This window comes from Carassius gibelio, chromosome A15 (genome assembly GCF_023724105.1).
Source record: "Carassius gibelio isolate Cgi1373 ecotype wild population from Czech Republic chromosome A15, carGib1.2-hapl.c, whole genome shotgun sequence".
NCBI lineage: Eukaryota > Metazoa > Chordata > Actinopteri > Cypriniformes > Cyprinidae > Carassius > Carassius gibelio.
This window is the reverse complement of record NC_068385.1, coordinates 23,590,988-23,609,323: the sequence shown is the minus strand read 5'-3', so window position 1 is coordinate 23,609,323 and position 18,336 is coordinate 23,590,988. Positions and strand designations below refer to the sequence as shown.

The 18,336-nt window shown below is 39.8% G+C and overlaps 1 protein-coding gene across 5 annotated transcripts in view; it reads right to left on the bottom strand.

The window, feature by feature from the left end:
- Positions 1-228: 228 nt before the first annotated feature.
- The window catches only part of LOC128028754 (teneurin-4), a 226,762-nt gene continuing 208,654 nt past the window's right edge, over positions 229-18,336 (bottom strand). For all 5 annotated transcript variants that reach the window (XM_052616071.1, XM_052616067.1, XM_052616069.1 and 2 more), the window contains 4 exons: positions 16,864-17,160; positions 14,493-16,107; positions 10,079-10,221; positions 229-3,391 (listed from right to left, as the gene is read on the bottom strand). In XM_052616071.1, the coding sequence (XP_052472031.1) occupies positions 2,633-3,391; positions 10,079-10,221; positions 14,493-16,107; positions 16,864-17,160 (2,814 nt within the window). In that variant the 3' untranslated portion in view covers positions 229-2,632. The remainder of the gene's footprint in view (positions 3,392-10,078; positions 10,222-14,492; positions 16,108-16,863; positions 17,161-18,336) is intronic.

The following is an 18,336-nucleotide window of genomic DNA, read 5'->3' as shown; positions in this document are numbered from 1 at the left end:
TGGGGGAGGGGTTACGATAAGGGGTGGGGTTAGAATTAGGCAATCAGATAGAGACTTCAACTTCAATTTTCAGATAAAATTCAATTAAAGTTAAGATTTTTGGTAATCCAAAACGGGCTTCCATAGAGCTATTTTCACATAAAATAAGTTAAACAGTGCAAACCAGTGGCTAACGGGAAAACAGTTTTTTTTAATGAAATATAATGCAAATGACGATGCTGTGAAATAAATGTAAACACAAAATATTCTTTATTTTTCGTCTTTAACTAAAGACTACACAGATTCACTGCTGTAGCTCTAAAAGGTATCTACATTTGCATTTTATTTACAGCCCATTTCTTGTCTTCTTATTTACATTTTCAAAGAGAAGCATTTAGAAACACAGTGTTGAGAACAAACACAAGTCCAAATGAGTTCAAAAGTTTAGAAAAAATAAAAGCCTTACGGTGCATGTCAGTGCAATTTAAGAAGTTGCATTTTTCATTTTTAAATACAGCGATATGTTCAGACTCATGATATTACTGCATTCAATGACAGTAAAATAAACCAAAATATGCTCAACAATATTATACAGCTTAAAACACTTGATCTATTCATCTTGGTGAGCATCCCCAAGAGATTTCTCCAAGATTGACAGCAGGGACAGATTCATATAACAAACGCTAAATGTGAAAAGCCATTGTGCCAACATGTCCGACATATTATCACTATCCAACCAGATATAGATGCTCTTTGAAGTTCACATATCCAGATGGTGGGTTGACTTGCATTTGAACCTCTTAACGACAAACCTTCGGGCTTTAATGCAGTTCAGGCAGCTTGCAGTCTTTCACATTCAGAGCACTTACGACATTAACCCTGCTTGGGAGACCTTTGGGGCAAAGGCTGTTCACAGGGGTTGTCGCCTTTCCTTACCACAATTTGCAGTCCTAGCAGCACTCAGTACATTTCCTAAAAAAAAAAAAAAGTCTGAGTGCACATTTAAGTAATTTGCTTCGTTATTTTTAAGTATTCATGCCACTTTATGCTTGAAGCGTTTATTTCACTGACAAACATGAGGATGCATACTCCTCTAAAAACACAGCACTAAAATAAATACTGTCATTCTAAGGAATGGTCTATATGCAGCTCTTCGTTTTAACCATGAAAACAAATTAATTGAATTGACCGCCTTTTCTGGAATTTAATCCATGTGTTGAAACACTAGGCTTTCTTCAAAGTACCACAATCAGCAATAAAAAGGGACAAATGTTCACATTTCTTGTATTTTTTCACAATTGTTATACCGTTTATGTGAATGTTACCATGACATAACATTTTGATTTCAAACTATTTTAGTAAAAACAACCTTCTCATAGTCTTAGTAGCTCCATTTCAAAACCTAGCGAGTTGCCTTGCTTTTTATGCAGTCTACATATGATCTGCCTTCATAGACAGCACCCTAACGAGAAGGAACCATCATAAGTGATCAATCTGGATCTCCGCACGGCTCACAAATAACATGGGATAATTGATTGTAATAGAGTTTGATGTTAGCATGTTGCTTTGCTAAATGCATGATACTCTAGTATGCATAATAATACAGAGCACAGACATATTGGATTAAAAAAATCCATAAAACAGTAGTTCAGATTGCTACTATTGATACATTAAACTAGGGAATTAATTATGGGATTTCTCTCAAATTGTTGGCCACCTTGGATTTTTTTTTTTACTTGCCTTCAAAACAAAGGAAGCTTGTGATACTGCCTTGAATAAGACTAAATCTAACTGGATCAGAATGACCCTTAAATGGTGTTTAGGTAGGCAGCTCACTAGGTGTTGGAGCTTATCTCTTTCAAATGGTGTCGTTTCATTTTCAAGTACCTTTAAAGACCATGGGGCTACCTACTTCCTACTTTTTTCCTATAATTCTGTCAATTTTCCAAAATGTAATTATGCATACTTCATTATTCTTTTCCCTTTCTATTCATGTTTTAAGACGTTTGGTCAAATTGCTAATAAAAAAAAATAAAAATAATAATAATTCAAATTGTTACAAGCAAGCCACCCAGTTCCAAAATATTACAAGACACCACAAACAAGTTTTGAACATGAGATGGTTTCAGCTAGGATCAGAACTCGTAACAATGCACTGCAAACACCAATGTCCTTGTTTAAGTATGACACAGCCGGTGGGCTTTCAAGTATAAAAAGAAGCGATTAAAAGAGGTCTCTCCTTGGCTGAGGCGCAGTAAAAGGCAGAGTGAAGTGTAGCTTGTGAATAACAATCTGCTTGTCTGGCAGCAGGCTGAGCCAGTGAGCATAATGCATTACCAGCCTTCTTCCTATATTCCTTAGAGCAAACCCATAAACTCGAAGGCAGAACTGAATAAATCGCCGACACATATGCCGTCTTCTAGCAGCCGCACACAAAGGGCAAAGGGTTTTGAGAATTACCAAAAAAGAGAGAAGGGCACTCTGTTGTTGAAACAGTGCAACTGTTTTCAACCATGTATGTCATGTATTAAAAAAATAAGTCTGGCATAGTCAACATAAAAATAAAGTAACATAATATGGTCACAAACGCAACTTGTCTTTGGCAAGAAGTCCTGGACGGTGAGTCCGAGCATGGGTTCCCCTCGCGTTCATGTCACCTGCGACCCATCTCTGTCTGTCGCAAGAAGTGGATGTTATTTACGTTGTCTGCCAGCTCGGGGAACTGGTCGACCGATACTATGTAAAAGCACTCGTAGCCCTGTACGCGTCCGGCACTCAGGAGTTGCTGCCTCTCCCCATCCGTCCAAGCTCGAGAGCCCTCTTCTCCTTGCCGGAGTCTGTGGCGTTCACGAGCCCAGGAGGCTGCGATGACCCTCTGCCGTGCGAGTTCCAGCACACGGACCCTCTCTTCATCCTGGCTGCTGCCGTAGCGAATGTTGAGGCACAGCGTACCATACTGAAGCTGGATGTCGGTTATACGCCTCGAACGGCCGCTAAGGACTGTGTTGACCTGCGAGACTGTTACATTCACACCCGTCTCCAGTGTACTCTGCCCAACCGTCATGCCTAGCAGAGATAGGTCACCCTCTACCGGTCCCGATTTGACAAAGTAGTGTGTGTCCAATCCAGCGATGGTGAAGTGTAAATCCTGCAGGTAGGTGGCTTTGTCCAGGACTGCCGCGATCCGCCGCCCGTCCTCGTTGGCCAGGCTGATGATGTCAGCAGCAACACGGCCCTCCCGGATGGCTACTTTCACACCTTTCCCGAAGAGCGAGGGCCCTGTTGCAAAGAGCGTGCGGAGGGGCGTTTGAGGGCAACCGGAATCACTCGATCTATAGATCTGGTCAAACCGCTCCAACTGGACAAAGGACTTCAGCTGCCTCTGGACTTCACATTGTACCCCCAGAACGGACTGCAAGAAGACAAACAAAACCCTTTGAGTGTTTCAGCATCAACTTCTTGTGGATTTTACATTGATCATAGGTGACTACTTTTAGTGAGTGAATAAATTAAACCTTTGATATTGCATCTCCAAATCAACATTCACAATTACCGTTGGCCACAGTGAGGTTGGTGGTGAAATTGACTGAATGTGACATATTATGCCATGTTTCATCTCAGCAAAACACTGTGCATTGTAAATCCTTGCATATGATTTTCACATTCATTAGGTTATCTCCTCCAGTGGCAGGCATCATTGCACCCACCGCCTTCACTGCTGCCATTTCCTGGGAGTAAGTAACATTTCCTGCAGGATGGGTGATCTCAGCGGGAAACTCATCCTACCCCCACGTTCAGCTGCTCAACTTCCCCCTCAACCAAGAATCGTGCTGCTTCATTAACACTTCAAACATTTCACAGATCCTGATATAAATATATAGCATAACCCATTCTATTTTATGTTCAGGTGTGAAGAAGTGTGGATCAGGTGATTTTTTTCTTCTGATCTGACTCTAATAACTTTGTCTGTAGGGAGTAAACAGGTTCCCACGAGGAAAACTGAATACAAGACTCTCTATTTAGGCTTACAATAATGCAGTAATAAGTCATCCTCTTCTTTAATGCGACTTGATGGAAAACCCTCGCCCCAAGAGAAGATTTAGATAATCATGAGGGACCTAAGAGTGCAGATGGATTGTACTAATCCTAGAAATAGTGTGTTCTGGGTGACAAACTCCAGGGCTCCTGTACCGAAGGAGAAACAAAGTCCTGCTGAAGCTCTGGCACTGAAACAAAGTTCTTATGTTATCATATATGATTCCCTATATATATGTCCCCTTCTCTCCCTTTGCCTCCTTTTTGCTCTTTGGGTGTCGCCCTAAACTACATATTAAGTAGAAAAGAAACAAAAGGCCTCTTTAATGACTCAACTGTTTTTTGCCTAGACAGTGATGAGATTGAATGAAAAGCAAATAGAGTTTCCTGTTCCTCACATGTTTCTCCTGATTAAAAGACAGCTAATCTCACATGTTCCTTATCTAGAGTTTAAGTAGAGATCTCAACAACGACTCAAACTGTGCTCAGATTTGAAATCTTCAACATTGAATTATATGAGCTGCTATCCACATTAAACTTGGAGTACTTCAAGCAAATATGCCAGATCACCTCACCACAAAATGGATGGTGAGGGCAGTTTATGCTGCAACCTAAAAAAGGGAAAAGGAATACATCATTCTGATAGTACTGGGTGGTAAGACAGCATGGAGGCCTATCAGCACAGAGCTCTGATCAAAGTCAGAATTAATCTGCGGACATCCAGTGGATATCAGCCAGCACATTTACATAATTTTTCATCCACACAGGTCTTTAAAACCCCGTGAGTTTAAACCTCAAGGAGTAAGAGAGTGATAAAAAGTCAACGCTCACTATCCAGCTGTTGCGGGAGATTTTCAGACCACTAAATCTATCATGTTCAGTGTTAGAAGCAAGAGAACTCCCACACAAAAAAACTCCAATTTAATTAGGAAATGCTGGATTGAGCAGGTGAATCTCAAAGCCAAAGTAAAAACAACAACAACAACAAAAAAAAAAAAAACGATAATTTCTATATATTAAATTGTAATTTATAAAATGACAAAGCATAACCTTATGACCATTAATTCCATTGGGGCAGTGTTTGATTTGACATTTATGATCTTTAAGCACCCCCCCCCCCCCCTCCAAAAAAAAAACATCCCATGGATTAGTTCATAAAAAAATAAATATAAATTTTAACAGATTGTTTTTACAGTACTTTTCCATGTGTACATACTATGTACTTATTATAACAATTAAAAATAACTGGGTAATAACTATGTACTAACCTTGAACCTACCCCTAAACCTAACCTTATCCCATGTACAGTCGTTACCTTGTACTGCCCAGTACCTTTTTGGATAAGTACACTGTAAGTACAGGTAAAACGCCATGGTTGTAATTTCTTTATTTAATCAGAATGTTAATTTGCTATTAATATTGTGAGTAACGTAATAGTAAATACTATATTAATACTGTAAGAACTTTGGTAGAATTATTGTGCTTTATTGTAATTAAAATAATTCCTTTTTATGCTACATATAATTTAGTTTTTGTTTGTTTTTCTTTTACTTTAGGGTTGAAAAATAACCCATGTTCTTTTTAAGACACGAGGGCATCACTCCTACAGTTGTTCTTGTGTAGGTACTTGTAGGATTTCTTAACAATTCCAAAATATGCCATTTCAGCCAGAAAAATAGCTACTGGTAATGAAGGGTCATTTCCTCCATGCCTTCAGATATTCTGCACTGTAGGTCTTGTAAATGTAAAATGGACATTTTGGAATAAACAACCCACTTTAGCTTCTCAAAAGAGCAGCAGTACAGCTGCAAGGCCATTAGTAGATTTATTTATTTGTTTAATGCAGCTGCTTTAAAAGACCATAAATGACCCCACAATTACATTTCTGAAGCATATTAGTTGGCAATTATAATAGTTTACTGCCATATAAGAGAGGAAAAAATCTGTGTGTGGGGTTGAGCCAGAGAGAGCTGATTTATGGGTAACTATGCAAAGGACTGTGGGACACAGATCATTCTTTTTTTGTTCTTACTTCCAAAGTAAAATTTCAGTCTTTGAGTAGACATTTGAAATGGAAAATTGGAATTGAATTAGGCTCTTTTGAGAGCAGCCTTGCAAGAGGTATTGTATGCCCTTCTGAGGTTCCAACAGCAGAGGAACTCACGATGTACATGATGGATGGACAGTCTCCCTTGAAGGTTGAGATTGCAGCCCAACAAGGATCATAACAGGTTCTGAGAAGTGGTCACACTGGAAACGTTTGGTGGAGATGACGGTTGGGTCCAAAGGCTTCAAGTGACTGAGCTCTAATCTTTTAATGTTTTGCATTGTTGAACATTTTGTAAATACACTTGACAATTTAAACACCTTTGTATGCAAGAGCACACTATGAGAAGAGACTGTTTGGTCTTGATTAAATTACAATGACTGGTTCCCAAAAGAGAATGCATTAGGACAAGGCTGGTTTAATACCCTCTTAAACAGAGATATTCAGTCAGTAGTCTGCACGGCCTTCAACACCCAACAGAACTCTCTGAAAGAAACTGTTTTTCCTCATAACTCAACTAAATAAAAACAAAATCTGTGGTGTCTGAAACTTGAAAATCCTTTTTGGGATGCTTGAGTTCTCCTTGAATGTGTGAAAGCCATATGAAACCTGCCAGGCTGACAGCTTCAAATAGCTCCATCACATTAGATTTAAAATCTCATATCTCAGCTGTCTAAGGCTCACCCATGTCGCTTAGCCTCAGATGCTTGCTTATTATAGTGGCTGATAGTTTGAGGTTGTGCTGCTTATACTGTTTGGTGCATGGAATGGAAGTTCTTACGATTGAGGTGACTGGACTTACCATAAAAGCCTATCAGTTTTAAAATTTAAGTAGTTTAATCTGCTTTTTTATATCCATGTTGCCCATACTCAATATATAACTTTTTTATAATACACCAAATTTGATCAAATTAGTTTACTGAAGCATGTTAATTCAATGTGATACTTGCAATTTCTTAGTAATTATTTGTGAAGTTTACTAGCAATTTGTGAATTGTTGAAAAATTGTTTCTGTACTTTTTTTCAGTGTACAGTATGAATGGTGTGATATAAAGTTTTGATTAATGTGAAGGGAAGATTTCTTTTTTTTAAACCAATATCATGATTTTAGGATAGAATTATATGAACAAATGTAAAAAGACTGTCTTCTGTAACAAGCAATTTAAGTACCAGTCAAGAAACCTCTTGTGCTTTAAGGCTGGTTCACACGGCAGGATAATTGGGCCGATTTTAGCCCCGATTCAGCCCTTCCGACAATCTTAGGATGCTCCGATTATCGTAAAATAATCTGATCAAATATTCCTGCCGTGTGTGGTGTGTTAAGACTAATCTCCTCTGCTCGGAAGAATGTCTGGACCGCTCCGATCTCAAATCGGGGATATCCAACATGTTGGATTTATTTTGCCCGATTTCTTCTCGTGTGTGGTGTCCCCCGAGGACAAACAATCACGCAGCCTGTGGACTGTGGCGTGTAGCCAATCAGAAAGCGAGGTGACGAGGCAGTGATAGTACCGGGAAACAAAATCAAAACAGCCGGCGTATATAATATAACAAATACAAATAAAGTCGATGGGCATAACTACATCCACAACTGCAGTCCACCAGAGTACATGGAAACTAATATATGAATGTTTATTTCAACGGTTATTAATCTGTGTAGTACGTAACAACATTTCTATGAGATAAAACAACAACTTATCTCCATATCATGATATAGCAAGTATAGTCCATGCTCGCGTCGTCTCCACCTCTTTGACCATCGCCTTTTCTTATTTTTCTTATGTTTTTTTCCCCGTTAAAAACAAAGCACAAACTATGGCCACTGCATCCTCTTTGTCCGCCATGATTGTTTACTCTAAAGTCACGTTTGATCTCGAGGGATTTTGCGAGATTTCCCGTCTGACCTGGGAATGCTCGGGAGTCAAATCGGTTCGTGTGTGATGTGTTGATATTGCCGTGTGGCTGCACACCACACACGGAGCGACCAAAACTGTTAGACCCGTGATTTTTTATCGCCGTGTGTGGGGTCTCTCAGGTTTGGAAAATCTGCCGACAATTTTAAAATCGTCCCGTGTGAACCAGGCCTTACCTAGGCTACATTTACTAGATAAAAATACAGTAAAAACAGTAATATTATACATTATTATTACAGTTTAAAATATATATATATTTTTTATCAGTTTATTTTTATTTTATTTTTTTATGTAATGTATTCCTGTGATGGCAATGACGAGCTATTATCAATGTTGAAAACGGTGATATATATATATATTAGGGGTGTAACGGTACATGTATTCGTATCAGACCATTTCGGTACAGGGCTTTCGGTACGGTGCACATGTGTACCGAATGACCGAATGCAATATTTTGTGCGCGGAACATAGGTACATTTTCGTGTTTCCAAATGAACATATTAAGTGACGGAAGTCTCCGCGTTCAGAGCAAATCCCGCCCTGCAGCTGATTCTCAGGCCGGCGACACACTGGCTGCGTGGCGTGAGCGTGGCGTTTCTGCTGCGTGTCAGTTGCTTCATGTTTTCTGTGTCTTTACACACCAGAATCGTGCCTGACGCGCTGCTGACGCACTGCTGCTGCTGTAGGTGACATAGAGGGAGACCACCGACAGACCAGGATCTTGTCTTCACGACAACAATATCTATATCTCATGTTGAGCATAAATATAAAGCCTACTGATAAAGGTCAACAGTATTGATGGCAAAATAGACTATGTTTGACAGGTGCAATAACCCAGTGTGTCACCGGCTTAAGGTTTTCAAAAGGCATCACGTGAGTGTGAACATCACTACAACTAGGAAAAAAAAAAACGATTGTAATTCAAACGCAGCTCCCGTCGGCATTTAAACAGACCTTTGCTCTTAATTCTGATTGTCCAACGCAATAATGAAATCTGAGCAGGTCTAAAAACTGAAACTGTTGATGCTGCACTTCACACTTTGGAAAAGTTATATATATTTTTTTAAATATGAGCATGCCTACAAGCTGGGATTGGTAATGCTGCACTGTAATCATAGTTATTTATTTATATTTGTCATTATATTTTATTATATGATATTGGTTTGAGACTGAGAGTATTTTATTTAGTGGAGAACTTTGCAGCAGTATTTTATTTCTTATTCTTTTTTTGTTTTATTATAAATTATATTTTATTATTTATTTTATCAAAAAGTATTTTAAAAAAGTGTAAAAAAATTGTTAAAAAAAAGTTTATAGTAATAAACAACCTGCAGTGTATTGTTTGCATTCCTTTCCCTTACTGTACCGAAAATGAACCGAACCGTGACTTTAAAACCGAGGTACGTACCGAACCATGATTTTTGCGTACCGTTACACCCCTAATATATATATATATATATATATATATATATATATTTATATACGTAGGTATATATAAATTAAAATTGGTTTAAATAATTAAATTATGAAAAAAAAACTGTTTTAAAATATTTTAAATGGAGTACAGCATTCATATATCTACTCGAAAGAACCATAGGTTGAGCCAGGACAGCTTAAGAGGTGTCCTTAACAACAGCCAAAAGAGCCGCCACAATGTCCAACTGGCTTCTCAATTATTCAGATGGCTTAAAGGAGGCTCGATAATCAGTGAATGTCTGAGACCGAGAAAACCAGGGAACGCTGAGACAAAGAAGCTTAAAGATAGGAAAAGAGAGGGAGACAACATCTTTTAGAGGGTTAAAGAGTGTGAAAGACTGAGCTGAAATCAATGGCTGCTGCTGGAGGAAATGTGGACTGAATTTCCCTAATGGCAGTCCTTTTACAAGAGCTCTTTAGCTTGACCCCTTTCCCTTGGCTTGAGCAGCCAGAGCAGAGGCTGCGCTTATTCACATGAGCATCGGGGTTGATTGCTGTGGACTCCTTTGGGAGGCGGCAAACTGAAAGGTCAAGATACTGCAAAATAAAGTCTGAAGTTAGAGTCAAAGGCCATGTGTGCTTTTAAAGAGGTGGGCAAACAAAAAGACACATTTGTTGGATGAATTACCTTGGTGCTATCCCACTCCTGAGTCTTCATCTGAGTGTGAATGAGCTCGTAAGATGGCTCCATGGTGTCTGTGACAGGTTTGTGGTAGCCAGGTATGACGTTGTATAGCTGGAAACCGAATGTCACTAGCCAGCTGTTAACATCTGTTGAAAGAGAAATACTGCGGTGAAACACCCTTACAGCAGAGCAAAAGGTAACTGCAGCACTCACTTATAATTACTGTGTAATGACTGTCTCTATTTGGAACGAACTACACCACAAAAGCAAGATTCATTGCAAATCAGGACACATGCCAAGTGAGCTACTTCTTGAAATAAGCTCCTAGAGTTATTACAGACAACACTAGTTTCGGAGACTGGACTAAATATGATTAATCCTCAACAGGAAGTGGCAAATCCCCCCCCCCCCACCTCCAAATATTATGATAATTTGAAGCACTTTGTTGACACAAAAAGCTGATAAAATTACATCCGGCATGTGAGAAACTTGATGATTGAGATCTGCTGGTAATAATTGCTTGATAATTGTACATATATCATGGTGTGACCATATGTGTCACCCTTTTCTATAATCATAATATGTAGTTTTGTATTTGTGCGCATTCATAAGCAATATCATGGATAGTGAATCAAAACATAGAGAGTATGGACCTTACCATAATCAAATGGCCTTTTTAGTGATTTTTTTTTTTCAATGCCGCATCAAATACATTAGTCGTGGATAGAAGAGACATTCCTATATCAGTGAAGTGCTCACTGACGACTGCTCCTTTATTTAAGGCACTTGACAGAGTTGTTTTAAATATGACTGTGGTTAAGGACAATGAAAGGACCCTTCTGTTTTTCAGAGGAATGAAAATGTCAATGCCATCATTCATAAAAGGCTGACAGCCCACTCAAGTACATCTAATATCCAGCAGTATCTTTAGATTTCCTTCTTCAAAGTTAACTTTTATGAAGTAGGCTACAGCCTAGTGGCTAGGTGTTTAGCCGAGCTTGAAATATGCCTAGTCCACAGTAATATATGCTAAAGCCAGCAAAAACTAGCATAGGCTGGTCAGTCCTGGTCTAGTTGGTGTACCAGTATATTTGTGTTATGTGCCATTTAAACTCAGCTTGTTGCATTTTAGAGAATGGTATACAGTATAATGTACAACATAAACAAGTAACCAGGTATAGTGTTAAGTTAAAGTTTAGGGGCAGGGTTGTTGCAGCCAGTGCTTAATTTGTAAATTGCGAGGTCCCGGAAAAAAGCAGGGAACGGATCTGGCATGTGATTACAGAAGGGAGAGGTAATGGGGCACTCGCGCAATCACACTGGTGGACTAGTTTAAGTGATTAAGAGCATGCATCAGTTGCTTTTAGTGTTTAGATTTTTTATTTTACAAATCTCTGTTTAATAGAGTTATATTTAATCAGGTCCTACATTTCTGTGGGGGACTATGTGTAGCTATGTCGCATGGTTTTAATAATTCTCGCAGCTTTCAATTTCATAATGAGGAAATTCCTGCATTTATTCAACATAGTATGTTTGAATAATAAAATAAATCCACACAAACTATAAGATTAAATCATTCATTCGAAACCAGCCTTCGAATCCATAAACTCTCTCAGAGCACGCTTCTCATCAGCGCATCTTTACTACAGCGACCTGCTGCATGCTGCGATACAAGACTTTACTCACATTTCGGGACAGCTGACAGAACTGACTCTTGACTAATCGGGTCATTGTTGCCTTGTCACAAAATTTTATAATTTGCACACCTTTTTAATTATTTTAAACCATTTGGTACTCATACGCTCCAGAGGCTGCATGTATTATGTGCCCTAACAGTCACATCCAAAGTTTGGGCGTACAAAGCACTGTAAAATCGAACAGTAAAATTAATCAAATTAAATTACTTAATTGCACTCAAATAATAATTAATGTGACTTAATTTAAGTTCTGAAAACTCAAAATTTTGTTGTAGTAAGGTACGTTTTCTAGTTCCCAGCATGCTTTGCATCAGAAAACAAGGACATTTGTTTTTAGAAATTAATGCTGAGTCCCAATTCGCCTACTTATACTACGACCTAAAAGTATGTACTTTTTTTGTGAGGAAAAAGTACATACTTTTGAGTGTGTAGCAAAAGAGTATGCACGTTCTGGGACATACTTCGATGACGTCATGCAACGTGAACGCCTAGTACGCACCCCACAACTGTTAACATTTCATTCATTCTTTATGTCCAATAAAATTGTATTTACTATTCCCATCTTTTTTTCTCATCGTTTTTTTTTCACAATACATTTTACAATGTGTTCTTCTACCAAGTTGAGGAGTGAAGAAGCAGGGCGGCAGCGTCGTAGAACCAAACGCAGGTCGTTTGTGAGGCGGCTGGTTCTGACGTTCATGTGCAATGTGTGTAACGAAATAAAATACAACTTTAATTAGTTATTAAACCTTTAATAACATTTGAATTCTTACACTTAAAAGCTGAGGGCGCATCTCCGCTGCTGCACCCGGCTGCCATGTTTACATCACCGCAAAGCCATCGCAAAGCTCCTCCCTCCCGCACGCAATGGGTTGTGGGCAATATTAGCACTTAGAGTGTGCATTGATCTGCACTTCAAATTCTAACCGGAAATAGTAGACCATCCGGGTATCTTTGGAATACTCTTTTCAACATACTACGATTTGGGACGTACTAATTCTAGTTTCGCACACTATTTAGCACGGATAGTATGCGAATTGGGACTCAGCATAAGTGTTTTTTTTATGTGTTTTTACACAAGATTAACATAGAGGGACATAAATTAGTACTTAAATGTTGTGTTATGTTAGAATTTACCAAGGTTTCTGTTATGTGGGTTATTTCCCACATTATATGAACATTTTGAGTGAATTACTCTCTAATTATAAGTTGAGAAATATCAATATTTATAAGATAACTGAGATAATTTAAGGCAACTGGAAATGTAATTTTAAATTTTATGTAAACTTATTTAAAAACATCACTTAAATGTTTTTGTGTAGTCTGTTACAAAATATTTTTTGAGTTCTGTGAACAGTGAGTTAACAAGGTTTTTCGTCGGCGAATGAGGAGATCTCAGTTTTGTCTGTCAACAGAATGGCCACATCTGAGGCAAGTGCAGCACATTATGCTTTCATCAACCTTTACAGGTCATATAACGTTTCACGAGTTCACGCTTACATACAATTAGCTGAGGTATGGTATGCATATTTGGCGTGCTGTCCGGACCTAAACCTAGAGTACCCCCCACCTCGCCGTCTATTTATAAGGTGAACTCAAAGTGAGGAGATGGTGTGGAGACATGCTGATAAACCGTCAGTGCGCCAATTATTATTTTTTTTTCATCACAAATTGATGGAAGTCTCAAATATAGGAATAAGAAGCCTAAAACAGACCCAAACCACATCTGAACTATGGCGTGAAAATTGGCCTGAAGCAAGGCCCAAGAGTCGTAAAAAAAGTCGAGCTGAAATTCAGGGCTCTGCCAAACTAAAACGCCTCCACTGGAGGAGGGGGATCAGCCAAAATGAGCTGCTGGATCTGATTTCGGAGGTGCCAAATCCGGTCTGGATCCAGCTTGGTCCAGCACAAATTAAGCCCTGGTTGCAGCATTACAAATAAACTCAGTGTATGAAGGTTGCGTATGAATTATCAGAGAAAAAGGGCTCATTTCACCACAAATCTTTTCAACAGAATACACAAAGGAAATACACAGAGAAACACACTAAAACAAGGCTGCTTTAATATGAACAACCAATATCATGATTCTATAGCTTTCATTTCCTTTGACAGCAAGGGCACGAACCAAGGCTTTGATTTCAGTCAAAAACCAGCACGCATTCACTGTTATAGACTTCAAATGTGACTATAATATTTTGAAGCCTGTGACTTCAATTTCAAGTGGAGTGTAAAGTGATTCAGCCCCTAGCTTCTAGTTCCATGGACTCCATTGTGTTATTTGTCTAACACTGGGGAGCATTCACTACTATTTACCTCCTACATGGGCTGGGTAAGCTAAGACTGATGGGATATTTCAGATGAACAACCTGAATGAAGAACAAAGGGGTTTTTGTTATGCTGTCATTGCTCACAAGCAGTGTATGTGGAGGCAAGAACACCCCAAGCTGGGGCTGGGACGAGAGCCTGAAAAATAATCACTCTAGTGCAAGGATTCTTGGCACCAGGTGTTTAGATTGTTGGAGGTAAAATGTAACAGAGGAGTTTTTTACAGTCTATTTAATAGCCCCTCCCAGACTTTTGCCTGAGCTGTTGGCTTAGGCTCCAACATCCCTGTGACCATACATAGGCAAGCGTTTTGGATAACAGATAAATGGATGTATTAAATAACCACCACCCTCTGTATGTTTCAACAAAAGATTATTAAGAAATTATGTGTTTACCTGTCATGTAGCACTTGGTTTCTTGGTTGTTGCTCAGTGGGTTGTTGTTCTTAAACATGTAGAGGTTGAAGGGTACAATGTTGTTGCTGTTGAGTCGCTTCCAAACATCATGGTCCGGAGTGGTCCATCGGCCTGCAAGAACATCGTAATCTCTGCGTCCCATATGGACAAGCTTTGTAAGGGGCTCATAAAGGCCACCCTGGTAGCCTATTACTAACTGGAAACTTGGGTTGGAGTCCAAATACACTTCCCCAAAAGCTGTGTGCAGGATCTGTTTGATCATGAGACCAGCACCATTGAAAACAGCCCACGGTGTACCAATGTTGTCGCAGGCCACGTAGAACTCATCCCCACTGCTCAACTCCATGGCAAAGAGGTGGCCCTGAAGGTCATAGTAGAGCGAGGTGATCTCTGAGCTTGAGTGATTGTACATGTGTGTCACTCTAGTGGGACTGGACAAGTCTGCATAGAAGAATTGCAGATGGTGGCTTTGGCTGCTTCGACTGGACACTCTCCTGCCCAAGCCATCATAGCGGTACTTGATGGTCCAGCTGTTAACTTTGTTGTAGGCTTTAACAAGCAACCCAGCAGAGTTATACTCAAAGAAGTCATTGCCTCTCTGCCTGAGGAATCCATCTTCGTCCAACCGGTACTGCACGTCACCTAATCGAGTAATGCGGTCCCGAATGTCATAGCGTAGTGGTGTAAGTCTGGCACTATTACCGGGACTAAGGAGGTGCAAATTTCCATTCAAATCATAGCTGTAGCGCCAAAGAGGCTTGTCGTTGATGGACACCACCTGGAGTTGGCCATCAGCATCATACTCGTAGGTGTAACGGGTGGTATTTGCATAGGGCCCTACTTTAAGCTCCTTGGCCACCACTCGCCCCATGTTGTCGTACTGTACCATCATCCAGAACATCAGCGAACGAAAAATCTCATACTGCACCTCTTTAACTCGTCCATAGGCATCAAAGTGTTTGGTGTGAGTCATGACAGCTGTGGTAATGATCTGGTTAATATCATAGTAGATGACTCCGAACTTGCCAAACTGCTCCGTTTTGCCTGAGACGTCGTCGTAGCGATAGAGGTCAATAGGTAAGGGGGTTTCATTGATGACCGCCTGCATGCTGGTGACCCGGAAGCTGTTGTCATAGTTGTAGTCAAACCGGGCATTCACCATGCCCTCCTCACTGAAACGAAAGATCTGTCTGTCGATGAGTGGTCCAATCTGTCTGTAGCGTATGGTACATGCAAAGCCTTCACTTTGAAGCCCCACCATTTTCAGCATGCCTGCAGATTCATCGTAAGAAAAGGCAATTCGCGTTGTATCATAAAGGATTTCCAGCAGACGGGAGAGTTTCCCATACTTGTAGATGACTCTGCGGCCCGTTCCTTGGTGGATGGTTTGCAGAAGTAGTCCATCTTCGCTGTAATCTTGCAAAACTGTGGCGTTGCCCTCAGGTGGCCTGTACGTGTTTCTATAATAGCCGATTGAACGGGTGGTCTCCAAGGTCTGCCTGGCCACATTGGGCATGGTTACTGAAGAGAGGCGATCGTTCTTGTCAAACTCGAAGATGTATTGTCGCTGGCTGTATAGCAACAGCACCATGGACTGCCGAAGGAAAATGACAAAACGATGCTCAGTAAGCTGATTTAATGAAGCACAGTAATTCCCAAAACATTCTGAGTGCACTTCAAACAGTTCAATGTAAAATTCTCCACCCAGCGAAACTGAAGGTCACTAAGTACCCAGGAGTCACATTGCACCACATGCATAACTGCACAACAAACTGTCGGGTGTCACAGAATCACTTCAGGGTGAATAAAATAACAAATATACTGCTCTACGACACTGACTGAAAAATGAAGAAGGGCAAAATCTCATTTAATGAGGATTTAAGTCATCATACCCCCACCCTCTACTGATACCATTTTAATAATGTCATGATTGAATTATTTTTTATTTTCTTTTTTCTCAGCAGCACATTGTCATTTTAGAATGGCAAGAAACATTAAATAGAGTGAGTTTATGCAGTTTAAACCCATATATTGGGATGCCAGCATGTCAATGTACTTAACAGTGGTATTTTGAATAACATGGTAAGGTCTTGTATTTCTCATAATATTGGTTCTAATTAACAAGTGATATTTTAAGTTTTTCAGTGGTATTTTAGGAACAAGCTAGTTGTCAGACTACATGTGGTAACAATGCTTAATACAAGCAGTATATAAGACAGGGATAATATCTGAAGCACCCAAGGTTAAATCTCAAGTAACAAATTAGCAGGGTTCAACATAGAGATCTCTAGAGAACAGAGAACTAGTGATTATTTTTCGACCTCATAATTTCCTAGATGAAGATGCTTACTTTTTCAAGGTAGGTGTAGCTCCATGACTTTCCATCTGCAAATACCTTTGAAGTGATTCTCCCATTTAAGTCGTATTCCATTCGGACTGACATGGTGCCCCTCTGGATGCCGGCGATATGGCCCCCTTGTGAGTAGGTAACATTGACACCGTTTAGTCGACTGCTTGGAGCCCACAAAGTAGGTCTTCCTGCATGGTCATAGTGGATCCTCAAGGTGAACTTCCTGTGGTCGTCATAGACTTTCTCAGTCCTGGTTACACGGTCAAAATCTATGGATAACAAGTTCCTGTTATGAACCTAACAAAAAAAAGAAGAAGAAGAAAAAAAAAAGATTAAGGAATATAAGGCCTCTGAATTCTACACATGGATTTGATAAGATCTACTGTAGTTTCTGAAACTATGTTCTACTAGAATGTTTTTTTTTTTTTGTTTTTTTTTTTTTCTCCATACCTCTAAAGGACACAATCTTTTCAATTTACTGATTTTTTTTAGTTTGCTGCATGTTAAAACAAAAAGAACAAGAGAAGCACTCAATTTGATATAATCATTTGTCATGTCTTTAAGGAAGGAATTATTGATGGGGTAGATAGCTTATACTGTATTTGCAGGAAGAGGAAAACAATGACACTTGAGGTGCATATGAAGTTCAAAGCCCACTTCATTGTTTGAATGACATGTCATACTGAGTTTTTGGCTCATGCAGAGCCCTCTGACCCTGGAACATGTTGAGATCAGAGCTGAGAACTAGTTCTACATGGCAGGTGATCCCAAAGGCACACACAGGTCAATGCGGGGGGGGGGGGGGGGGGGGGGGGATTTAAAGGATTTAAAGACCTTAATACCTTTATCCCTTGACAAAATGCACTAGAATATTTATTGCTGCAAATGTGACTTTAGGTACTGGTGGATAATATGGAGCAACCAGACAGACTTGGAGCAGATTTGGAGTGCAAGTGTACCGTTTTCTCATCAGGTACTCTGGTACCCAGCTTGGCTCACTGCTGACAAAGCTTAACAGAGTCTTAAAGTGATTTTGCGAGTTGTTGTTGGCTTTGGTCCAGTGGTATGGTGCACAGGGCAGGGGGAGAACAGCAAGCAAGCTCTCTCTCTCTCTCTCCTCCTCATGGGCATGCTGGGAGCTCTCAACTATGAAGGGACAATTACACTGGGGCCAATTAATGTCACTAATACCTAATTGAGAGGATTATTTTACATTAAAAGCAAGCAGCTCATGAATAGGAGAATTCCCGGTGGGGGAGACAGAACAAAGAGGTTGACAGAATAAAGGGCAGATATTTTCCCCTCCCCACTTCTTTAAGCTTCAACCACCTACTGATGAATATGGCCCATATTTCTATCACTCTCATATTTTCAAATACAGCTCGACTCTTGATATAAAGATGCCAAGATTGAGAACCTGCCCTGAAAACACTCACATCTGATCTATCTGAGTCTATCTATCTATCAATCCAT